Source organism: Saccopteryx bilineata, chromosome 5 (assembly GCF_036850765.1).
Source record: "Saccopteryx bilineata isolate mSacBil1 chromosome 5, mSacBil1_pri_phased_curated, whole genome shotgun sequence".
Classification (NCBI taxonomy): Eukaryota; Metazoa; Chordata; class Mammalia; order Chiroptera; family Emballonuridae; genus Saccopteryx; species Saccopteryx bilineata.
The window spans coordinates 257004959-257031573 of record NC_089494.1 but is presented as its reverse complement, the minus strand read 5'-3'; the positions used below and the strand labels follow the sequence as shown (position 1 = coordinate 257031573).

The window sequence follows — 26615 nt, the reverse complement described above, 5'->3', positions numbered from 1 at the left end:
TATTATTAGCCAAGATGATAAAAATGTCTAGGATAGGATGTGTGGAATTGGAGGGACAAGAGAATGGGTGTGTCCGTGCAATGAGACTCCTCCGGGGGCCCGCAAAGCTGGGGGTGGGTTCGTGGGAACTCACTATCCTTTTGATCTCTATTTTCATATATGTTTGAAATTTCCTATAATTTAAAAACAAAAAACAACTTTTCTTACGATTTAAAATATGAGAAGTGATGTTTTGGCCATGAAGACATGGGTTGAATATTATGATCTGATTATACTATATCTGATTATACTATACGGTTAATTCCCAATTGTGCACAATAATGGATATTTATGTCTTTTTTTAAAAAAAGTACTGCAGTGTTTCTTCTCCACATAAAGTTGGGAATCCGTCTTGGCAAGAGGCTCTGCTCTGCAGAGGAATCTTGGAAACAATACGAGAGACCCCCAGGTTTAATGATGGTGTTGTGCATAAAAGTGACGCTTGGGCAAGTTACTTCTTGCTGACTCTGTTTCCTCATCTACAAAATGGGAAAATCAGGCTGATGGCCTCTGAGCCTCCCCCCTTCTCTAATGATATGAAATTCCCACGGGGGTGTGAGCTCCACGTGCCTGGGGAGTCTGTTTGCCACTTGGAACTCCTCCTCTCCAGGCCCTGGGGCAGCACCTGGCACATGGTAGCGACACATGGTATTTGTTCATTTGATGAATGGGTGAATTTTCTTTTTTTTTTTTTAAATACGCAAACCACTTCTCTCACGAGGACTCACATCTTTCCCTACAATGAAAACAGATTTCACTCAGGAACCAAACTGAGTCTTTAGAGCTTGTTGAATTCACCTTGAAAATCCAGGAAAGTGGAAACAGACATCACCCTAACTTATTTTGTCTTCATTATTGTAACCAAACTAAGGAGGAGTTGACAGTGTGGCCCATAAATCCCTGCTCACAGCCTGTCGGTGGTTCCTACTATCCCCAGGATCAAGGCCAGAACCTCCATGGCCAGCAGAGCCTTGCCTGGTCCAAGCACATCCTCCTTCCAGGTATATGTTCTCTTTTGCTCGTTTCAATGGTCTTCCTTCAAAATCATTCTCTTCTACCTCAGGGCCTTTGCACATGGCATTCCCTCAGCTTGAAGGCATTTCCCATCCCTCTTCCTGGTTAATGTTTCCTATTTCGAGTCAGCTGTCTTTTCTTTAGGCAAGCCTGACCATAATCTTGACTAATTCACCCTTTACTTTTCCTTCAGAACACTTCTCCAGCGTTAACTGAATTTATCAAGTGGTCTTAACTGTCCTTAATAGAATGTGAATAAGAAGCAACTTCCTTTTTCTCCTATCAATTCTTCTAGTCAAACTCTGTTGGATTTTTCTTCTCTGCCTTTTCATGACATCTTGGGCAAATTCCTCAGCTTTCTGGTCACTTTCTGTTACATGAACATTCTTATTAGTCAATTGTGACTCATTTCCAGATATTAAAAAGATAAATCGAAGTCAAAACTTCCATTTCAAATCCTATACAAAGTCTGCTCCCTTTTCACGTCTTCAGCTCAGGACATGCTACGCTTTCTCATTCTTCCCCGCCTCCTACCCCTCCTTCCACTTTGGGCAAGTCTAGAGTCGGGTCAGGGGGTGTGAGAATTAGAAAAACATGACCGAAGCACTTTTCCGTAATAGGTGCTGTTGGCCTGGTCCTCCCCTGCCTGCCTGCGCCTGCTGTGTGCCCAGGTCTTTAGATGCTGACTCTCTGGGGTTGAACATCTTTCCAGGGTCATTAGAGCATTTCTGAGGAGGCTCCTTCCCGTCCAGTGCCCTGATATGGGTGAACCACTCCTTGCTCCCGTGCACTGTCCCCACATCAGTGTCAGCGTCTGTGCTCAGTGATACACTCAGTGGCTTTCTTACCCTCCAAGGACTGCCTCCGGGCTTAGCAGATCCCTTAAGTGGCCCAATCCTAGCTGCCGTCCTCAGTACCATTTTCGTCTTGGGAAAACTCATATATCCTTGCCTCTCCAATCACTACCTGCTACACTGCCATCCCTTCTTCAGACGCCCTCTGCCTTTAGATGTTCTTGTTTCTATGATCACACAAGACATCAAACCTCGGGGTGGGCTTTTCACAAAGATGGCACTGAAAATGAAGAAGGAAGCTGGTGCTCCCCCAAAAGCTGAGGTCTGAAGGCAAAGAAAGCATCCAAGGCCACAAGAAAGAGAAGGTTCACATGTCACCCACCTTCCGACAGCCCAGGACACTGCGGCTTTGCAGGCAGCCCGACTACCCTGGGTGGGTGCCCCCAGGAGAAACAGGCTTGACCCCCACCCATGCCAACGAGTCAGCCATAAAGAGGATAGCAGACAACAATACACTTGCGTTTATTCCTGGAGGTCCAGGCCAACAAGCACCAGATCAAACAGGCTGTGAAGTTCTATGACATTGACGTGGCCAAGGTCAACACCTGATCAGGCCTAATGTTGAGAAGGCTATGTACGTTCGACTGGCCCCTGACGATGGTGCTCTGGATGCTGCCAGCAAAGCCGGGACCACCTAAGCCGAGTCCAGCTGGCTAATTCTAAATAGAAAATTTTTACACTGTGGAAACAAACAAAACACCTCCAGGAGGGGGTCGAGTTCCCCCACAACTTGTCAATCACATTTCTCTGATTCCCGTGATGGCTGCAAGGTTGGGAGTCTCACAGCTCGCCTAACAAAACACTAGAGTCCACAGTAAATAGTTTCTTTCCTGTGGGCACCTCTAATACTGTCAGTGTCCTGCGGGCCTTGCCACTTGGCGACGGGTGGGCGTCATTCCTCACTCCCTCCCTGAGTGAAAGGGAGGCAGAGAGCCTCAGCGCCCCCTCGTGGGCGGATAGCTCTCTGCGTTGGCGGCTCCCTTTGACCATTCACCTTCTGAATCTCCAGTTTTCCATCCAGCGGATTGGAAGCCGGTGAGTCAGTGCCAGCTCCAGCTGGTTTCCGGCAAGTCTTACATGAGTGTGGGCACTAATTGCCCATTCTTCTCTGCTTTAGTTGAGTTCTCAACTAAAACTCTAAGACGATGGGAAGTCCCAATTAACATCCAATTAAATATAGTTTCATAATTACCTGAATAATGTCTGTCTTCTCCACTAGAATTTTCCTCTATGAGGGTTTTCTGTTTGCTTTCTACTGAACACCAAGACCAAGCATTCAGAATCTGGCCTATAGTAGCAGCTCAAGAAATATGGAATCAGGCAATGAATTTTTTTTTTTAAAGGAGGGAAGAAGAAGACCAGATCTGTATCCCTGAACCTCCCAGGCTCAGAAGGACTAACAGAGGGGGCATCCTTGGAGCGAGAGTAGAAAAGGCAAAGATTCCCACAGCCTGGCTGCCCATCTGAATTACCTCGAGAGCTTTTGGAAGATAGGAATGCCCAGACTTGATCCAGTGGTGCGCTGATTCAATAGATCTAGCTAAGAAGCAATGAGCTAAGGTGCGTGATCGAGTCCAAATAGCGTGCCAGGAGGGTTAATGGGAGGCAAGGCTAGATCGGGTTGGGAGAACCAGGGAGACTTTCTGGCGAAAGCAATGCCTAAGGGGGGGCGCGTGCGAACAGATGAAGAAGGGGGCCTGGGAAGGACGTGGCAGGCAGGAAGTTCCAAGCCAGAAGAGACGATACAAACAAGGCACTTAGGCTAGAAAGGGATAAGGTTCCTGAAAGAACCCAGTGCTACAGGGAGGAGGAGGAGTCAGGTATGGAATTCACCTGACTGCAAGCTGTTCGGATGCAGAAACCTAGACCTGTAGTGAGCCACACCCTGGGGAGGTTTATGGGATGGTGGTTAGGATGGCCAACTGTGGGTCAGATATCTGATTCCTCATCTATAAAAGGAGGATGATAAAACTGCTCACCTCACAAGGTTATGGTGAGGATTGAAAGAGATGATGATGTAATGTCTCAGCACATAAGTATTCATCATATATCAGCTAGAACCTTCTGTTTTTTAATAATTATAGTACCTAGAATTGGTACTATATATTACAATAATTTTGTACTATAATTGTGTAATGTGGTCTATATATTATCAGCGGGGTGCTGACTCAGCTTAGGCCAACTAGCAAGGGCCAATTCTGTACACATCTCCTCAACTTTTCATACAGTGAAGGTAAGGTCTGTAGCTTAAAATTGGCCATGATGGAAATATTTACATCAAGAAAATTGGCAGAGCTATAAATCCGTATTTATTTTGTGGGAACTAATTCCCAGCACACTTGTAGATTTTCTGTGAGCATTAATTGGACTAGTCCATATTGAAATGCATTGGAAAGTGAGTTGAAGCTATAAGAAAACAACAACACAAGCTAAGAGAAAAAAAAATTATCTGCCGAGGAAAAACAGAAAAGAACCTAGACGTTGATGTGAGTAGCAGGTAAACATGGAATCTCGCATTTTACTCTAATCCAATACTCCCTTCAGCCTATTTTTCTACCCATCACTTTTGCCACTGATTCTGAAGAAAGTGTGAAAATAACAGTGAAATAGTCACCAACAAGCTACATCTGTGGTCTGAATGTCCTAGGAAATTATTTCAAAGGTTTGTTCTCTCTCTCCAGGAATATGTAGTTTATAATAAGTTATCTGAGACAATAAATAAATAAACAAACAAACAAATAAATAAATATAATTAAATCTTACAGGACAAAAAAAGAAACACTGCGATACGTTAATAATACAAGGAACCTTATCATCAAACACTAAAGGGAAATTTAGGACTTTGAGAATGGCATAGAAAAAGTAAATATTAATACCATAAATTATACCAACGGTTGTCCAAGCATAAAGTTTAGAATGTGTCTAACTTGTCGTCTTGAGACGCAGAGGTTGTGGGTTCCATTCCCAGTCAGGGCACATCTGGAAACTGATCAATCTTCTTACCTCTTTCTCTCTCTCTCCCTTCCTCCCTCTCTCTCTAAAGTCAATCAATCAATAAAAAAAGTTTTAAAGAATATACATAACTCTTGGAGGTCACAAAACAATTTATCCATTTCTAAGCTTTTTTTTTTTTTTTTTTTTTTTGGTTACAGAGACAGAGAGAGACAGATAAGAACAGGTAAATAGGAAGAGAGAGAGATGAGAAGCATCAATTCTTTGTTTTTCAGTGATTGCTTTCTCATATGTGCCTTGATGGGGGGGGGGGCTATAGCAGACCGAGTGACCCCTTGCTCAAGCCAGCGACCTTGGGCTCAAGCTGGTGAGCTTTGCTCAAACCAGAAGAGCCCATGTTCAAGCTGGTGACCTCAGGGTCTCGGACCTGAGTCCTCCACATCCCAGTCCGATGCTTTATCCACTACACCACCGCCTGGTCAGGCAATGTATATACACTTTTTAAAGTGACACTCTGTATACCCTAAACTTATGCGATGTTACATGTTAGATTCATTTCATTTAAAAAAGAGAAAAGATCTTATTCTAATTTAGCAAAAGCCTGTGCCTCACTTCTATGTTCAGGGAATGGTATTGACTATCCTGTGGTGGTGTTCAGAATTTGGATGGCCAACCAATTCAAAGGACAGTCTCCTCCAGACAGCAGGGTGGCCAGCGAAGGCACAATCAAGCACCTGGGAATGGAGCGCCCACCACGCTTCTTGGTCTAATTGGTGGCCAGCGTCTACTTCCCTAACTTTGAGAACATTTCTTCCAATTAACGTTCTCAATTGCTTGAGAAGAATGGTGGGAAAAGCATGATAAAAACAAGATTTTTTATCATTTCCATAAATGACATCATGGATTATACAGCGCTGTTGTTAAGGAGATATAGGTACCTATCAGAAAAGAAGGAAGACACTGATTGCGTCTAAAATGGGTTGTCCTAGGAGGTGAAGAACCATCCTGCCTTGTGAATTGCTGCGATCAGTTCTCTGCAAGAACAAAGACAGATTAGTCTTCTAAGAATACCCAATTAGTTATCCATTCCACAGAGAACAGAGGAAACATCAGTGCCCCGTTCCTAACTCCGTTCCATTTTGCAGCACACAGAGTGAGAGGCCATTTTCCTGCCACAGTTATCAGCACAGGCCGCTCCCCCCCTTGCTGCCCTCTGGGACACCACCAACGTCCAGAATCTGAAGGTTCTACCTTGAAAATTCTTAACTAAGAAATGACTCCTTTTTTTTAAGTTAACAAGTCATTTACAGTCAGTGAGTAATTTTTCCCCCTAAAACATCCACTCAGTAGAAAACAAATAAAGAGGGAGAAAAATTAAGTAAACAAAACTAAAAAAAGAGGCCATCACACGCAGCGATGGAGGCGCCTCTAAACTTCGTCAACAAGAGCAAGCGCCTAAACAAAATCATAAATTCAACCAACCCCTGACTGCGCCTCACTCGATGAATGACTTCCAGGGCCTCTGACTCTTTGGGACTAAAGGAGAAGATTATTTTTAGCACAGCTATTTGAAACCTCTGAGAACTTGGATCTTTTATTTTATTTTTTTTTCCTGTCTGGTACCAAAGCAAGTCTCTCGCCGTGTTCTCATGGTCCTCGGTCTCTTGTGGATTTAGACTCCTGGAGCAACCCACCATCCCAGAGCAAGGTACGGTGTTTACTCTTTCTCTGAGCATTTTGGCGTAGGTAGGTACCATGCCTGTATCATTACGGTAGCTTTTGAATGTGTTAGACCAACAGCTCTGTAAGAGGAAGCCATAGAACTGAAGATCTGGGTTCAAATCTCTGGCCTGACATCGGCTTTGTGTCCATAAAAACATTACCTGACTTGTCTAGACATCAGCTCCCTGCCCAACCGACCACAAAAGGGCCTTTGGGAAGATAATATAGACTTAACATTGTTCTGTTGACCACAGTATGTTTGACAAATGTCAATATTTATCACGGTTGTACCACCAGAGGACATGACAGGAAGCAGCCAAGGCTGTTGATAAAAATAAATGTTGCTGAATGAGTCTTTTTCTTCATTCCACCTCTGTTGAGCCTCTGCTATAGACTAGCCTTGGTCCTAACTGTTGGTGATACAGAGTTTATATATGTTGAGGGAGAAAAAGCAGGTTGCTAGCCATAACACAGGGTGGGGTGGGGTAGGGATGGAAGCAGGAAGGGCAACTGATGGCCAACAGAAGGAGGAAATCTGAAGCTCTCGACAGTCAGAGACAAGGAACCTCAACACAGAAGGACCCGGGACCCGACCCCCGAAGGTCCCGTCCTGTGCCAGTCACGATGCCACTCCTCGTGCAGCGAGAGCAGGAGAGCCTGCTCTTGTGAAATCTCTCCCTCTGCAGGCCAAGGCTGTGTCTCATTTTGGCTGCCCCTGGTTACCTATCCTCGTCCTAATGATTTCCAGGCAAAACCCATTTTCAACTTGAATTCATAATCAAGTCCAGCCCTTCGTCATAAAGTAATGTTGCAGTTTTCCCCTCACATGATATAGGGGAGAGCCCAAGTGTTTGGAAACAGAAAGAGCTCAGTTCGAATCCTGTCTGAGCCATGTGTATGGCTGTGTGGAATTGAGCAACCCACTTTAACTTTATTTGTAAAGTAAAAGTCATCTACGCATACATAAATGCTTTAAAACAGCTAGCCCTTATAAGAAAGAAAACATGTCTTCTCCATCCTGATATTTTTTTACTGAGTATTTTTAATTGTAGTAAAACATATAATAAAATCCCCCCCCTTTTTTTTTACAGAGACACAGAGAGAGAGAGAGTCAGAGAGAGGGATAGATAGGGACAGACAGACAGGAACAGAGAGAGACAAGAAGCATCAATCAACAGTTTTTCGTTGCAACACCTTAGTTGTTCATTGATTGCTTTCTTATATGTACCTTGACCGCGGGGCTACAGCAGACCAAGTAACACCCCTTGCTCAAGCCAGCGACCTTGGGTCCAAGCTGGTGAGCTTTGCTCAAACCAGATGAGCCCGCGCTCAAGCTGGTGACATCGGGGTCTTGAACCTGGGTCCTCCACGTCCCAGTCTGACGCTCTATCCACTGCGCCACCGCCTGGTCAGGCTAAAATTTTCCATTTTTAAGTGTACAGTTCTGTAACGTCAAAGATATATTGTTGTACAACCGTCATACCACCATCCGTCTCCGGTACATTTTCACCTTCATCTTCCTCCACTGGCACTCTGCACCCATTAAACCTGGCTTCCTTTCCTCCTCCCCAGCCCGCCCCCAGCCCGGGCAATTATTATTCTCCTTTCAGTCTCTGCAATCTTGACTGCTCTAGTTACATCATGTAGGTAGAACCATGCAACATTTGTCTTCGCATAAAGTTTTCAAGATTCTTTCATGTTGTAGTAGGTGTCAAATTTTCTTCCTTTTAAAAGTCGGGTGATATTCCACTGTGTGAATGGACCCTATTTTGTTCATTCATCTGTTAGTAGATACTGGTATTGCTTTCAGCTTTTGGCTATTGTGAATAACACTGTTATAAACAGGGAGGCACAGCTATCTTTTTGAGTTCCTGTTTTTACTTCTTTGGGCATATGTCCAGAAGTAGAATTGCTGGATCTCACAGTAATTCTGTATGAAATTTTTAGAGAAACCACCATACTGTTTTGCATTGTGCATTTCTACCAGCTATAATTTTTTTTCAAATTTTACTGAGATATATTTGACAAATAATGTTGTGTGTCAGAGATACAATGTGAAGATTTGGTACACAATCACTTGTGGATTTACAGTCCTGGTTTTTGTGAAGTGATTTCCACAATCAGATTAGTTAAGACATTTATCACCTCCCATAATTATCATTTTCTGTGTATAGTGAAAACATTTGAGATGTACAGCTAGTGCTCGACTTACAATCACGATTGGTTCCGACAGACCGGTCGTAACACGATTTGGTCGCAGGTTGAGCAGGCTATATGTACAGTACTGTGAAATGATGTTATAAAAATCTTTAAGTCATATTTTATCATAATTTTCTTTCATTATTGTTATATATCATAATCTTCTTTGTTCATTTTATGCCATTTGTATCATCTCTACACCATTTTCTTTCTTATTTTTACATTCGTCAGGTTTAAGTAAAACACTGCATTACCAGTACAACTGGTTTAATATTTGCAAAGACAATTTCCTTTTGGTAGACATCTTGGGAGGGGTTTGATAAAAAATATCCAAGACACAAAACACAGATTGCTGTACCGAGTCTGGGATAACAGTTGAAATGGTGCACGCGGAGATGGTAGTGCTGCCGGAAGCTGGTCCACACTGTCATACGCCCAGCTGGGCAATAGTTGTGCTGCCAGACACGGAGCAGTCGCGGCTAGCAATTGTGGTCATAAAGTCGAATGGTCATAAGTTGCATAGGTCATAAGTCGATCAATATTTGTACCATCTTAGCAACTTTCAAGTATATAATACAGTATTGCGCATTATAGACACCAGGCTGTACATGTTCTACCTATACAAAAAAATACATATTTAAAGTATTTTTAAATACTCTCTAGAGTATGAAAAATTAAAACAACCCACGTCTTTTATTTACATTTCTCAAACTCTGTAAAAGGAACCCATACATTTCAGGAATATTTCTTTAAATCCTTTCTCTCTCTTGTGATATTGTCATATTCCATTCTTTCTAGTTATTTTTTTTTTCTACAAAACTCACATTTTTCACACACATACACAAACGGAATAATCTTCTCCTCTGTCCCCAGTCTGAGTGGAGGTTTGTGCTAAACACTGTTCTAGATGGTGGGAGACATCAACGACTCCAAGCTCCTGGCCTCATAGAGCTTACACTCTAGCAGATGGAGATCATCAATATAAAAAGTGATAATAAAGATGAGAATGAGCTAGTGAGTTAGAGGGTGATAAGCCTAATGTGGAATAGAAGAAAGGCCAGCGGAATGAGGGAGGGGAGAGAGGTGAGAGAAGGAGGGTTGCAATGTTCAACAACACGCTGAGAGTTGGCTTCAAGGGGAGGGTGACATTTCGGCGAAGACTCGAAGAAGGAGATGAGAGAGTGAGACAGGGGGACGTCTGGGGGACAGAGTTCTGGGCCGAGAGACTGGACAGGGGAGAACCTAAGGCAGAGCAGTCCTGGTGTTGGAGGAGCAGCCAGGGATTCCATGTGACTGGAGCGGAGAAAGGGAAGGAGAAGAGGAGAGGAGGTCAGGAAGAAGGAGGCTTGGTGCCAAGCCAGATAAGACCTAATACACCAACTGCCATGAGGCGTTTCGAATTTTAAGTGAAATAAAGAACCAATGGCAGGCTGAGGCCACTGCAGTTTCCCATCGTACTCCACACTCCTTTGTCATCCGGTTGAAGGGAGTCCCAAGACCCAGCTGGCCACTCGCAAGCACGCCATCCTCACGCAGTGGGCACCACAGCGCGGGCTCTTCAATTCTGCTGAGGGGTGTTAGTGGGTCATCACTTTGAGGGCCTTACAAAAGAGAAACGCTACCTGAGGACGCTTCCGGCATTCAGACCGCTGTACAGAAAACATCCGCTTGCACTCGTCAGTAGAAGAAAGGCAAACCATTTGTTCTATGAATGTATTTGTTTCAGTTGCTTAATTTACTCCTCCTCTGAGCACCTGGTTGCCTGGCTCCTGGAAATGTTATGACCCTTTCTTCCAAGTGCATCTAAAATGTCTGCTTTCTCCATCCAGCATAACCTAAACCCTCACCCCACGCTTCTTTGTAGACTGATCCCTGACTTGTGGTTTTAGTGCCTTCCCGAGAGCGTCTGAGATGCCACTGCCCAAAGCGACTTCTTTCCCCGTAATTTCCAGTCCCTCCTGGAGCCAGCACTGGGCCTGGGCTGCAGTCGCCCCTCCCGTGTCTGGTTGAAAGCCTTTTTATGACTATCTTGTGTGAACATCTCTTCCAATCCTTCCTCAGAGCACCCTCTGATCTTCTTTTTTTTTTTTTTACAAGAAAGAAGAACTAGCAATGCAACTAATGCATCTTGTTTTAATTGTAGCAGGGGGCGTGGTTAAAGACTCTTTTTTCCTTTTCTTTCATCTGAGGCACATTTGAAAGGGCTGTATTTTTATCAGACCCATAGGCTTTTCAGAGAGTACCTTAATCCTGGTTGAGCCATAAGATCAGTAGTTTTGAATTTGTGCCATATGACAAATCAAGCAGACAGAGCATGGCAAAGATGTTTCCCTTGATTTTCTGGGGGGGGGAGTGCCCGCTGGTAATATTTGGTCAAGGAGACAGAGTCTATATTTGGATACTTCAGTTTTTCACTAGTAAGATTTCTAAGAATGAGATCTGTTTCAAGCTACATGTGCACACTGTTTTTCTCAGTTTGTCATTCCTATGCTCTGGCAAATTTCTGGGTCTAATTCCAAGATGTTGCAATTTCCCCATGGGTACCATAAAAGTGGTACAATGTGCCTGGTTAATTTTCTGATGAGGCTGTCAAAAAAAAAAAAAAACAACCCCAACAACAACAAAGAAATTTTATCCAATTGCTTTCCCACATTTTATAAGTTTCCCTTTGGGCACGTACGTACCAAGCACATATATCAAGCCTTGTACAGATTTCCTATTAAAGCAGAGGTCCAACCGTCCACAAACTGCTCCTGCACACGGCCCCAGGACGGCATGCGTGCATTCTCCCATCCAGATGCTGCGAACGCTGGGCCCACTCAGCACAGACCAGCGGGAATCCCAGCCTGCACTGCCCACCCACCCTTCAGCCCATATGCCCTATGTTGTGACAGTAAATGACCTGTCATTGTCAGTTGCCAGGCTTTATGAAGGGAAAAACCAAGTCCTATCAGATCATGGCTGCAGAGACCTGTCGCCTGCCTGACTGGGAGCATGTGACACCAGGCATACTCTGATTTCATCCAGTTCTTTAATGGAGCCCCACTGCTGACAGCTTCGTGGGCACCAGGGCACTGCATCCTGCAGACCTCAAGTGAAAGTTTGAGACCCCCCTCAGGACATGCAGAGTACTCCGGTTAACGCTAATTGGCATCACACGTGAGAACTGAGTGGAAAACACGGGTCTCCTGGAAAAGCCGCTTTCTTTCTCCTGCTTTCAGAAGCCCAGAAATGCTGAGGCAACAACCAGGGATGCGTGCAAAGCTGGGATGTAGGGGTTCCGGCACATACTTCTATCGGCAGATAGCTGGGGGCACGTGTTCGTGCCGGCGTTCTGTACAGAAAGGGTAGGAGAGACGAGTCCAACACGGTTTTAATGTTGTGAATATTTAAATTTTGAATGTTTTTAAGGTTTGAATATTTTTGACATGGAAATATGCTCATGATATATTAAGTGAAAAACTTAACAAAGTATATGGCAGAAAAAAGAAACTGGAAGGATATAAACTCAAAGTGTGAAGAGTGATTATCAGCAGGTATGAGAATGGTGTTGATGTTCATCTTCTTTATTGGCAGCCCTGATTTTTTTTTAATGCATTACTTTGGTGAAAAGAAAATATTGTTTAGCAAAGTCGATCATTGATTCCTGCAGAAAATATGCAGCAAAGAGATTTATTTTAAAAGTTTTTAAATCACTCCTTCACGCCACCAACACTCGGTGGGGCACTGAGAACTCTCTATCAGTAATAATGCGTTAATAGTTTTCAGCGGAATTATGAAGGTGAACAGTGGATTTTTACATTCGTGAAAATGTTTTTCTACATTCGTGAAAACATTTTTTCACAGCCATGAAAACGTGACTTGCTGCAAGTACCCCTTTTTGTGTTCAGTTACACTAAAATCCCACCTGAGAGGGTGCATTGATGTCTGTGTGTTCTTTCTTGCAGAGCCAAAGATGTTTGTCCTGCTCTATGTTACAAGTTTTGCCATCTGTGCAAGCGGACAACCTCGGGGCAGTCAGTTCAAAGGAGAGAGCTACTCCCCGAGATATATCTGTAGCATCCCCGGCTTACCGGGTCCTCCAGGCCCCCCTGGAGCGAACGGATCCCCTGGGCACCATGGTCGGATTGGCCTCCCAGGACGAGATGGGAGAGACGGCCGGAAAGGAGAGAAAGGAGAGAAGGGCGCCGCAGGTAAGGAGGGAGGAGGTCCTGCAAACCCACCCTCCTTCGTCCACCTGAAAACTACGCGCTGTCTCTGTTGCTTTTTCTAATGGGATCGGTTCCTCCCGTCCATCCTGGACTTCCCCCGGCATTAACCGTAACAATTGATTGCGCCTTGACTATGCTTCCGACCCTGCTCTAAACTTTTTTGTGTGCATTCTCATTTCACGGTCATGACAACTCTTTCAGGTGGAAGGCATCACATTTTAGAGATGAGTGCACTGAGCAATGCCACGGTCAAAGCATTGCTAGTGACCGGCAGGCCTGGATTCCCACCTCGGCTGCCCATGACCACTGGGCTGGAGCAGCCAGCAGCGGTCCCCACATGTGAGAGAGCACGATGGATGGATAGACAGATGGACAGGAGGGGGTGAAACAGAGGCAGAATTAGGAGCCAAAAGCATGGGTACCATGCTCTGCTCTAACACGCTGAACAAAGACACATAAAGGGCTCCTAGATTTTCTTTTTTCAAAGATGGAATGACAAAGTACTGTATTGCCTACCTTCCTAATTCATTACTTTCCCACCTGTCTTGTAGCAGTGGGGGGGAAAAAAGGTTTCTTAAAGCTTTTGACAATAACACAATGTCCTCTAGTCTTCAGTAATTTCCACTTGCTTCCCCCAAATAAGTTGGCCCAAGAAGCTTGCCAGATTCTGCTAACCTTCAGAGTGAAATGAATTAAAATCTAGAGAGGCCGTGTTAACCCTTAAAGAGGAGAGATTTGGAATTGATCTTTGAAAACACAGTCTCAGCGAAAACACTGAGACAAAAGATAAGCAGGACATTTCAGTAGACCCAAGAAACATGTTTCTCTCTAGTCATTGCACCTCGTTTATACGAAACAGTAAATGTATATTCAAATTACTGGTGAATTTGTCATGCAGAAAATAGTTGGCAAATCAATAGCTATCAAATGCACGAATATTGTCCAATATTAGATGAAGAATCTTTAAAGTTCAAAATCAGATAAAGAACCATTAATTTGGAGTTTACCTCTTCTCTTTCAAACCCTACTGTATAGCAGCACCTATGAAGACAACTGATTGCTGTGTCATGATCATGAATATCCTTTAAATACTGTAGTAACATGAGGAACATGTGTAGTTAGGTGTTACCAGCCCTTTTAGTTCACTGTGCCTGCAAGCAATGCTATAGTGATCATACTAACATGCATTGGAGTCAGAAAGACTTAGGCTGAAATCTTGGCTCCTTCAATTACTACTCAGCATTGTTGAGCAAACAGTTTCTTTAAGCCTCAGTTTCCTGATTTGTAAATGGGGGTAGTGAGGGTGATTGTAAAGATGAAGGACAATAATACACGTAAAACACGCAATAGAATAAGTGTCCTGTGGTAAGAATTCAGTAAATGTTAACTGCTGTTACTTATGACATTGTGATCTGCAAATATGAGTCCCAGCTAAGTTTGTGAATATCTAAACTATATAATACACTAGAAATGAGTGATCTGTTTTATGAGGTAGTTCTACTGTTATTGAAAGACCCATTTATGGAAATGCATTCAGATGAAATCAAATGTTATAACTGCTACAATGTAAACCATATATGAGCTAGCTATACCCCAAACTCATCAATCCATTTATCCATTCATTTATTCATTCCACAAGCTTTTTGCACACCTATTCCTATCCAGGATTGGTCTACACCAGTGTTTTGCGACCACCACACAAATGACATTTTGAGCTGAGTAACTATTTCCTGTTGGACAACTATCCTGTGCATTGTGAGATATTTAGCAACGTCCCCCTATATTCCAGCAATGCTTCAACCAATCATGATAACCAAAACTGTCTCCAGACGTTGCCCACTCTCCCCTGGTGGGCAGTGCAAAGTTGCTCCCGGTTGAGAACATGGTTCTAGACGCTGAGAACACAGCCCTGAATGAGATGCTGTCCTTGCCTTAACAAGCAAACATCTGGGGATGGCAGGCCAATGTGGAAAAACACAATTGCAATTCAGGGTGGGGCAGAGTAGGTTGACGGTTGTTTGTGTGGAAATAATACAATAATTAGTAAATAATAATACAAGAATAAACTGTAAACCTACTTTTGACCCAACCTGTGTGCCATCATCATCATCATAACCATTTATTAAGAACTTAATACACCTATGTGTCAGAAATTTTACATAAATACTTAACTGTTGACCATAATCCTGTTAGCAATTATTGTAATCCATAATCACAATAATGTTACAAATGAAAAAAATGGAGATTTAAGTATAAATGTCTTTTCCGACCTGAGATCATTTAAATTCAGTATGCACATGTACATACATAAGGATATATAACAGCTAGAAAAAAAGAAAAGTAAGAATGCAGTTGTGATTGATGAAGAGATGCACATCTCACCTGTAAACAATAGGAACAGAGCCCTGGGGCTTTGGGGACATACTTTTCATGTGGCCAGAACAGGACACAACATAGCTGAGAGTATCTCTTCTCCCCTCCCACTTGAGTGACACCACGAAGGTCATCTTATTCATGGACCCTTGGGGAACATCCCCACCACTTTACCCCCACCAAGTGCAGGCAGAATCAAGAATAATTTTTGTTCCATTTCCCTATGCTAAATTACAGAATATATAGCTTATTACACTGAATTATAAATTTTCTGTTAAAATATCTGTCTCCTTCACTGGTCTATAGCAATTGCTGTTGTAGTGTATAATTAGCACTTAATCTAGTCTGAATGCACATCCGTATGAATAATCTTCAAATCACACTAGAACTCCCTCAGGAAATAGATAATCCTGGTTTACTATATGGCATTGGATATTTATGAACTGGATGAAGACCCATATTTGCAGATCACAACGTAATATGCAATAACAGCTAACTTGAAGGTGAAGCAGGTGTAACTGACGTTAACGCCTCACTTAGCCGCCGATACAGTGCCTGGCATGGTAACAGATGGTCAATCAACATGAGTTGGGTTAGGTCAGTGGTCGGCAAACTCATTAGTCAACAGAGCCAAATATCAACAGTATAACATTTGAAATTTCTTTTGAGAGCCAAATTTTTAAAACTTAAACTATATAGGTAGGTACATTCCTTATCAAGGTAGCGCTCGCATGTGGTATTTTGTGGAAGAGCCACACTCAGGGGCCAAAGAGCCACATGTGGCTCACGAGCCGCAGTTTGCCAACTAGGGGGTTAGGGGGATGCACGCATGCATGCAAAATCCATGGATGGATGGGTGGGTGGAAGAATAGAAGAAAGTAATAACACTGAAAAAAATTTTTGTAAACCCATATCATGGAGAGTTAAGAAGAAATCCTTTCTGTAAAAGCTTCCATACTTAAGCATAGGCAATACTTTCTCCATAATTCTTCTCTCCACACAACCATGTGTCTGACTGAGTACAGAGATGGAGAACGAGCTATCCCTTCTTCCTATGCTTCTTTGGTCCTTAGCGCAGGAGCAAATATGTCAGGCAAACAGGAAGAATTACTATAAAGTATTACAGTTGGTCCCTGATTATCTAAGTCTCAGCAGTTCAGAGCAGTCAATAACTGCAGAAAAATCCCCACATTGAAATTATGAAGACCTTTTCATTGTAAATTTGCATCTTGGTATTTATGGTTTGATGTCAAAGAATTTTCAATCGGATGAAATCTCAAGTGATCTAGTCCAACACCTTCCTCTCGAGGTCTGGGAAGCTAAAGTCAGAGAGAGGAAGCCCATTCGTCCAATTCACCTAATTCGTGGCTGAACGAGGCTTTTACCCCTGGTCTGCTGAGTCACTGAATACTGCTCTTTCCACCAGGTTTGGAATGAATTTGGATCTAATTTCTTCGTATCACAAATGGAGCATATGGAACTCAGACAAGAATTGATTTGCCCAAAGAAATAGAGACAAAAGGATTTGTGCACATAATGAAATTTAATGGCCAGATTGTTACTGATTCCAAAATGTTTTTTTAATTAATGCATCAAAAGTCACTGATGAAGACAAGCAAAAGTTAAGCTCCTATTGAAGATAAAATAATTTAGAAGTTGTTGTCTTTGATTCAAAAGTTAATTTATTAGCAAAATAATATTCATATTATATTTCTACCCTCCCAAAAGTTAAATATTGAGAGGTCAGACTATTACAGCCTTATTTCAAGAAATAAATACCAGATTGTATTCTTGTTGAAGCCAGTAAAATTTCTATTTAAAAACAGCTAAAAGAACAGTTCTATGATCAGTAATAATGCTGATCTTAGTCACTCACAAAAAAGTTACATTATTATTATTAACATCTTCTGTGTACCATAGAAACAAAATATTTGATGTTTTAAGAGTAAAGCTTTAATTCTTTTCAAATTTACATAATCCAGAACAGTTCATTGCTATATATGCCAAATAACTGAAAAATGATCGCATTCATACACTGATGCCTATGTAATATTCAAATAAACAAAATCAAAGCACTATCAAAATAAAAAGGCTTGACTTAATAAGAGTCCCTGAGAATAAAGTGCACAACATATCAACAATGTATTTTCCCTGACTACCAAAGGACATTCCCAGTTACCAACACTATGGATATTTTGGAGAATGTATCATTACACGAACACTATTTATGGAATGGATTTGGCCAGAAAATGGAATGACCTGTTGTATGCTGTGGAGTCTCTGCTATGACACCATACAGTTTAAAAAGTTAACTAGGTATTGCTTATCACTTTCAAGCCACGATGACTATTTCTTGATCGGTAGACATAAAAAAAAAATTAGATGAACAGAAAATACTTCACTATGGTGATTTTGAATTTGTTGAAATCCTTTCACAGCTACTATGTCTTTTCTATATGTAAGGAGACCCAGAGAAATGAAAGGATTTGCCTAAAACAATACAACCCTTAGCTGCAGAGACAAACAGAACTTAGGATTCTTGATTCCAGCCCCAAAGGTGAGAGGCACCTTGAAGAAGGGGAAGCATCATTCTGCTAAGACTTGGATTTCCGTCCTCGCCTTGCTTCCCCTCTTCCAGACTCAGTGTTCTCCTCCAACACAGATGCGCGGCACAGGGGGCAGCAGACATTGCCGTGAGCTTATTGCAGTACCCGGAGCCCTCGCTAGGGCACCGGGCGCACTTGACGATTTACATTTAGCCGCTGCCCAAAGGGCTCAGACTCCGGAGTCGGGCAGGCACGGGTTCTGGTCGCAGCTCCATCATTCACCAGCTCTGTTTCCCTGAGCAAACAAACATCTCTGTGGTCAGCCTCTTCCTCTACGATGGAAATCATAATAATCCTTAGTCCATGGAAATCATAATAATCCTTAGTCCATAAAACTGGTGCGAACTTAAGAAGCTAACGCGTGTAAGTAAAATACTGCTTGTGGTACATCGTCCGTGATCATAGGGGCTAATCTCATTTTGATTCATTCTTTTATTATTAATACCAATAGCAGAATAAGGCATGAGGCTGAATGGCCGCGCAGGTCCCGCCTGGCTCTGTCTGCCCCTCAGGACCCCACTCTGGAGAATAATATCATCAGCATCCTCCTTAAATTCCCCCTGTAGTGATGAGTACCTGTATGTGACTAATTTAGTGACAGGTAATTCATCATCAGCATGATGATTGATTGTTTTTAATTAGTCAGGATGTATATGAGTTCTCACATACTCAGGGAGATGTACTGTACTTGAAATTCTGATGACAATTTTCTATTTCCGTTTTCGTGCACCAGTGATTTTTTTTAAGTGATTGTTTAGTAGTCTACAGTTGAACGTTGTCTGAAAAGACACATTTAGGGTACACGGGACTACATGGGCAAGCTGTTTGTCACTCTGTACTTAGAGAAACTATTCATTAAGCCTGACCAGGTGGTGGCGCAGTGGATAGAGCGTCGGACTGGGATGCAGAGGACCCAGGTTCGAGACCCTGAGGTCGCCAGCTTGAGCGCGGGCTCATCTGGTTTGAGCAAAAGCTCACCAGCTTGAACCCAAGGTCGCTGGCTCGAGCAAGGGGTCACTCGGTCTGCTGAAGGTCCGCAGTCAAGGCACATATGAGAGAGCAATTAATGAACAACTAAGGTGTCGCAGTGCGTAATGAAAAACTAATGATTGATGCTTCTCATCTCTCCGTTTCTTTCCGTCTGTCCCTGTCTATCCCTCTCTCTCTGACTATGTCTCTGTAAAAGAAAGAAAGAAAGAAACTATTCATTAAACAGCAAACTCTTCTCTTAAAGGTTTGAGAGGTAAGACTGGACCGCTGGGCCTTGCTGGAGAGAAAGGGGACCAAGGAGAAACTGGGAAGAAGGGGCCTACAGGACCAGAGGGAGAGAAAGGAGAAGTCGGTCCAGCTGGGCCTCCGGGCCCGAAGGGAGACCGAGGAGACCAAGGGGACCCAGGGCTGCCGGGCGTGTGTCGGTGTGGGAGCATCGTGCTCAAATCCGCCTTCTCTGTCGGCATCACAACCAGCTACCCGGAGGAGAGGCTGCCGATCGTATTTAACAAGGTCCTCTTCAATGAGGGAGAGCACTACAACCCGGCCACGGGCAAGTTCATCTGCGCTTTCCCCGGGATCTACTACTTTTCTTACGATATCACCTTGGCAAATAAGCATCTGGCGATCGGGCTGGTGCACAATGGGCAGTACCGGATAAAGACTTTTGACGCCAACACAGGGAACCATGACGTGGCTTCGGGGTCCACGGTCATCTATCTACAGCCGGAGGATGAAGTCTGGCTGGAGATCTTCTTCACGGACCAGAACGGCCTCTTCTCGGACCCAGGTTGGGCGGACAGCTTGTTCTCCGGCTTCCTCCTGTACGTTGACACAGATTATCTAGATTCCATATCAGAAGACGATGAGCTGTGATCGGGACCACTGATCAGAACGCTCCGAAACCCTTGTGGGAGACACTTTGATGTAACCCAGGGCCCTGGGAGGTGGAACAAACAGATACGAGATCAAAGAGACTCCCGCTCACACTCCAGAGTATTTACAGACAGTCCTAGCAAAATCTATCAGAACAAGATGAACCGTCGCCCTGTTGAAACCCCACCAAAATGAATTATATAAAGCAACAACCCAGGATATGAATTTTCTTGAAAGCGGTGTTCATAAATATTTAAACAAATTCAAGGCAATGCTGACAAATTTTTTATTAAATTCCCTGAGTGATAAAACCACCTGGCAATGAAATCATCTCATTAAATCTTTACAGAACTACAGTGTTTGCCTGGTATTTAAAAGAATCATAACGCCCCAGACAAAAGTCTTTGACAGTTCTCGGCAGGCTCTATAGTTAGTCAAAAACCAAAGGTAAGTCATGCTGAGTAATTCCAAGCAAGTTAAAAGCAAAGTCATCATTATTTTTTGTTGTTGTTTCTTCTTTCAGGTTTGCACCTAAAACACAGCAGTTATGCTTGTATTATTATTTATTTATTAGTTAGCGTATGGGAAGTGGGTACCGCTACGGGTCTACTTTTGCCGCACCCTGTCTGTTGACTCAACAACCCTTGAACTGAGCCGTTAGGAACTAGACACTACGATGCTGGGTCAGATTTAATAATGAGTTAAGACCAAGTCGCTACCTTCATCCAGGCTAGAATGTGGGGAGCACCAAAGCAGACAGGCTGACCCCATGGGGGCCCTGACCAGGGGAAAGCGTGACGTGTGCTGAGGTGTGTGTCTGTGAGCAGATGGGAGGGGTGAAAAGGGGACGAGGAACGCAGCCCCGTGTTCTCCCAGCCCACCCTCAGAACCCCATCAGCATTCTGCCGTCAGGAAGGGGCGATGCCCTGCAGAGAGAGCGCGCCTGGGAGGGGCCATGGAAACACAGAGCAGCAGGTTCTTGAGACCCGCGGGAAGGTCATTCTCCTGCAGCCATCAGCTTGGTAATTTCCCAAGACAAGTATTTGTCCTCTTGGCTTTCTCATGAAGAAGAGAGTTACTTTACGCTGTGGCAAAGACCTTGAGTCTCGTGGCTTTTCTAGGTATCTGAAATTTGAATGTAGATAAAGCAAAGCATATGCTCACTGATTTATGAGTGAGCTGATGGGAGGAGTGAACCGGAGGACAAGGGAGAAGGACCAGACGCCTGAGCAAATAGCGGTCGCTTCCAAGTCTCACACCTCCCTAGACCCATGGTGTCAGCCGCATTCCCACTGAACGGCAATTCCTCAGTTCATCTCGCCCGTAATTCTGTCATCTGCCACTCCTTTGGCTGATAGCGACAGTCCTCCCTTATTCTCTCCCTTTTGGTCTTTTCTAACCCTCCTTCCGTGCATTCCTCTCTCCGATCACTTGGTTAATAAATTTTTTAATGCTTCCTGTGTGTGAATCACCACGGTGGTTCTTTGAAAGTAAAGGAAGACGGCACAGCCTCGCCATCAACTGTGAAAGGATGCAAGAAAGGAAATGGCACGCACGCGCACACACGCACGTACACACACGCACGTACACACACAAGCACACGCACGATACCTACAATTCTGAAAACGAACATGCTCAACGATGCTCAGTGCCACACTGGAGAGAGGGACACAAGGCTGTGGAAGGAACGCTCAGGGCAGAAAGGTCATTCCCAAATTAGGAGGAAGAGAGAGGAGAGCTGGGTAAATCTCTGTCCCCTGGGCCTGAAGTGATGGACAGGACTCGGAGCGGCCAGTATGGGGAAGCGGCACTTTAGACAGAGGTGCAACAAATGGGACAAACCATGAAAAGTGAGAGCAGAGACCAAAGAAAGGAGTCCCTAGGCCACATCTGTGAGAACCTCGAATGCCAGCTGGAGGGTTGCGGGCTCTATTCATGAGGAAGTGTGCCACCCCCGTGTGCCCCAGAGCGGGGTGCGGCCACCATCAGAGGTGACCGCACAGTCCCCAAGCAGAGGTGTATGCGGGCAGCGCCTGCTCCCCCACTTCCTCACCTGTCTTGCCCCCCGCTGTCTTCCTCTGCTCCTGTCCTTTGTCCACTGCTTCCTTCCTTTCTACATCAAGATGCGGGTCCGGCAGACCAAGGGCCGTGCCCCTCAGACAAAGATGACTGAGCAAAGCTGGTTTTGAGATAGTCACCTGCCTCTAGATCACACCCGAACCTGTCCGTCCAGGCAGGAAATTGTGAAGAACAGCCAACAGAAGACCTTAATCTGGGGAACACGAAAACATGGTCCCTTTGAAGACAACGGAACTTGGTGGAGAAACTGGGAATGGAGATGTTATTGTTGATAGCCATGATCCCCAAGATTATGATGTCATGTAATTTTTTTCTCACCATAATCCATTAATGTATTCATTTTTTAAACATTGTTTACTTGCCTATTTTTTAAATGCCCCTGTCAGTATAAAGGCTGTTTTGAGTAGCTTTTTTTTAACTAAACATTCTCTATCTGGTTCTAGGCCCAGAGATACATTTTATTTTGAAACATCTGGTGGAATGGTGATGGGCATTAGAAAGTGAAAGTGGAAAATAAAAGGCTATTTCAGTATGAGAGCGATAAACTGTTAAGCAAATGCAGGTGTCTTTTATTCCTTAAAAAAAAAAAAAAGACAAATACAAGTTATCCCCATTTATGGATATCTGTGGAAAGAAAGTAGAAAAGCAATTTTGTCTTAAAACATTCCATGCCTCATTCCAATCATTCTTTGTAAGGGCTGACTTGGAATGAATATGCATGAAGAAGTATTTGTTGACTCGATACCATCTCATTTCAGAACAGTCTAAAGCTGCTTACAAAGATACACGAAGTAGGGAAAGAGCACATTAGTCAGAGCAAGGGAGAATAAGAGCAAAATACACACAAAAGGAAAGAGTGGGGCTAATACAAAACAGCGTGTGCCGGAACACGTGTACCTGGGTTACACATTTACAGGACACATGTGTGTCCTTGTACCCGTGCGTGCCAGGGGCATATCCAGATCATTGGTTATTGTGAATGATGTTGTTTATTGTGAAAAAAATCCATAAACTCCAAATATACTTTTTCTCTGCCACTCCGTGAAAAAAAAAATGTGGACATAAATTCATTACAGATATCAACTCTTTGTTGTTTCACACCTTCCTCTCTCTCACCTTCTGTAGCTCCAATTTCTGTGAATGGCGTCCCTACCCCCTGCCCCGTCTCCAAAACTAAACCCTTAAGCACATTCTAGATGTCTCCCTTCCCGTCCCCACTGAATTTGTTCTGCATAAGAGTCCCTGGTTCTGGACACTTCGTGCGCGTTTCTGCGTCATGGTGTGCTTCCGTTCCCAACGCCGGGGTTTCCTTCCCGCGCTCACCACTTTCCTGCACTATAAAGACTTTTTAGCTGATCCTTTGCTGTATCTAAAGCCCTCCCACCCACCCATCCATACCCCACATTAGGTTGGACTTGTTCTTCTAAAACACCAGTCTAATCACGTCACAATGTCACACCATGACTTCAAAGCCATCAGTGGCCCTCCAACCCCTGCACTACTTGAACTTCTTTGGTTTTCTTCTATCTAGCATGCATTTCATATCTTTTTCTTCTGGTATTCCTAGCTGACTCCTCTCTGTAGGGCCACCCTCCTACACACACTGGCTCTTTGAGCTTCTAAGGGGCACTGGCTCCCACAGTATGTAAATCCCAGGCCTGACCTATCAGAGCAGAGCATTCTGCTCACCAAAGTCATTGGTTCAAGTGATTCGATCAGAGCCAATCAGACTCTGCTGGGACTTTCACAGAAGAGAATCTCATTCTTTTCTATTGGACTTGCGCCCCTGAACCTCTGTAAGCCCTCTTACTATCACAAAGCATATATACATTTCTCTTCCTCTTTTTCAGTACACCCAACCAAAGACCAGAGGATGACAGCCTTTTACCTATGATTGGTTCTGCTAGAGTTATCTCTCAATCAATGACCGACTAAAGGAATATGTTGTTCCCATTGGCCATGCCTATATCACAGGTTCACCCAGAGCTGGAGACAGAATCAGTCTCTTAAATCACGTGGCCTGGGGCTGGGGAAGAAGTGGTCCCCAAAGAAAAATAAAGGGGCCAGGACCAGAAAAAGAGAATCTGACTGATGGATAGTCAAAAGCCACAGGTGACCTCTGTAGGCTGTGTCCCTGTAAAATCAAAACCACATTTATTTTTGTCTGCAGGAGGCAAGGTGTGTCTGGCTAGGACCACTTTTCTCTGAGATCATTTAATTTTTTTTCATAGCACTTGCTCTAAGTTGCCTAAGTATTTTGTGAGACACGAACCTGGCCTCTGTGGTGACCTCGTGCTACAGGATGTCACAGCGTTGGCTGCCAATCGACACCTCTCATGAAAGGAGGTATTATTCTCTGCTAAAACACTTCTTCTCCTCTAATGTTCTGAATGTTGACATCAATACCCTAGAACATGCAATCATTCATGCAATTGTCTTTGATAATGATATAAAAAAAGCATCTTGAAGATTACTCTTTGTGGAATCAAAAAAGGGCCATACATACCAATTCATTCCCTGGCTAACAGAGTTACAAGACTGAAAGTGGGGTTTAAAAAGCCACCCTAGATTACTGACTACACCAGTGGTAGTCAACCTGGTCCCTCCCGCCCACTAGGGGGCGCTCCAGCTTTCATGGCGGGCTGTAGCGGAGCAACCAAAGTATATAAATAAAAAGATAGATTTAACTATAGTAAGTTGTTTTATAAAGATTTATTCTGCCAAACTTAGCGAAAATCCAACATAAAGTACTTGGAAAGTAATTATTATTATATGCTTTAAGTTGCTATAACTCTGCTTTATAAATTTTATAAAGTAAAGTTACTTCCCTACTTTATAAATCACCATGACTGTGGAACCAGTGAGCGGTTAGAAAATGTTACTACTAACAGAGATACAGAAGTGGGCGGTAGGTGTAAAAAGGTTGACTACCCCTGGACTATACCAATGTCATGTTTTACGTCCTGTTTCCTGAGAGGCCATCAACCAGTGCCTTGTGATACCTGCAGTGACCATTTGCTCTGTGCCTTCATAGCAACGAGCACTATGCTGAGTCCTTTTGACCTGGCACCTTATTTTAGCTTCAGGAAAAGCAGCGTCTCTCCCACCCCCCTCCCTCCTAGAAGGAGGGACATGGCTGTGAACGTGTCAGGAGCCCCAGTGCTGGGATATTGATCAAGCGTGACAAGGAAGTCAAAGTTAAGGCCACATACCAAGGTCTCCGTGCGTTCTTCTGTCTTGGGGACATGCCACTCGAGGTCCAGCATCAGGACACGTGCAGAAGGATTTTACTATGGAGAACTGAATGGAAGGACTGTATTCAGAGGTGCAGGGGTGGTACAAGAAACAAGTTAGGGAGTTAGGATAACCAAGGATTAGCAGCAGCAGAAATTCATCACCACACCAAAGCCTGAGGGGAAGAGGCAGCCACGGTTTCCGAATGCAGTGGAGACCTGGAGACTCAGCAAAAGGGACTGTCCTCTGGAAGCCATGCCTGGAGAAGAGCCTGGCCCCTGTGAGCCCCGGGCAGAGCAGGGAGAAGGCCAGGGAAGTACCTCTCCTGGCCACATTGTCCTGTGCCCGCCAGTCTCCTAGCTGGACCTCCCGCTGGTCAAACCCAGCGCCTGCCGGGGGCCAAGGAGGCTGGGTGATGCCATGCACAGACAGAGTCAGAGACGGGGCGTCTTGGACACAGAGCAGTGCAAAGAAGGGCAGAAAATGGGGAGCCAGGGGTGGGAGCAAGTGGAAACTAAACAGCTCCCCTCGTGACCCCTTCACTGTCTAGATTCTCTCTAATGCACCGGGTGCAATAAAACTGGTGCTCCATCTTGAGAAGGGCAGGAGGGACACGTCCCCGAGCTGCTCAGGGCTGCCTGTCATGTGTGCACAAGAATGCCCTCAGCTCTCAAAGAGGCCCAGCTCCAGCTCCACTTACAAGAAAATTCCACAGGAGTTTGGGGCCACGGTCTTGCAGTGATGAACAGAAGTCCCCCTCCCAGCCTCACAACAGCCGCGGGCTGCTGGTAGAGCATCCAGGGCTTCAGGATGCCAACCAAGCAACTTTCCAGCTCATCCCGAGTTAAGTGCGCCTATCACCCAGTTAGAGATGAGAATAGTGAGGCTCCAAGCAGTTTGCCCACCATCAAGCCTTTCTAAGCATGGACTCACTCCAGCCTGCCCATCCCAATGCCCATGCTGCCGTGGGCACACATTCCTGTCTCTCAAGCACACGTGCTTAAGACACGGCTTCAAACACAGACCATTGCACTGTGGGGGTGAGGCCCCATTCCTCCGGCTTCTTCCTTTAATGCTGGTAAACACCGTTTCCTCCCACTGCAGGGGGCTGCTAAGCCCGAGTCCAAGCAGGCTCATGCACGATCCAGATATTCAGTGTGGTGGGAGCAGGTGGTGCGGCACACTCCAGGTAGCCAACTGCACCAACGTCCCCTGATCTGGCCAGGAAACAAAGACTGACCCCGTGGACCTGTGCCAGGTCTGTAGGTGTGAGTTCGTGCTGCCAAGAGAAACCCAGGTGAGCATCATCAGTGGGACCGGTGGTGTCATTATGCTGAAAAGTACCAGGCAGCCTGAATGCCTCTCAGTTTTCCTCACAAGACAGTCCTTACAGTAAACACACACAGACTCTTCTCAGGATTAATCCCGACAAGAGCCAGGAGCGAGCGGACCACACCTCCCACAGA

General features: G+C 44.4%; 1 protein-coding gene across 4 annotated transcripts in view; it reads left to right on the top strand.

Moving 5' to 3' along the window:
• The window catches only part of C1QTNF7 (C1q and TNF related 7), a 97403-nt gene extending 77436 nt beyond the window's left edge, over positions 1-19967 (top strand). For 3 of the 4 annotated variants that reach the window (XM_066279889.1, XM_066279890.1, XM_066279893.1), the window contains exons 2-3: positions 12728-12973; positions 19205-19967. In XM_066279889.1, the coding sequence (XP_066135986.1) occupies positions 12728-12973; positions 19205-19836 (878 nt within the window). In that variant the 3' untranslated portion in view covers positions 19837-19967. Of the gene's footprint in view, positions 1-6458; positions 6568-12727; positions 12974-19204 lie in introns of those variants that run through there. The other variant, XM_066279892.1, reaches the window with a different exon arrangement.
• The last annotated feature ends 6648 nt before the right edge of the window (positions 19968-26615 follow it).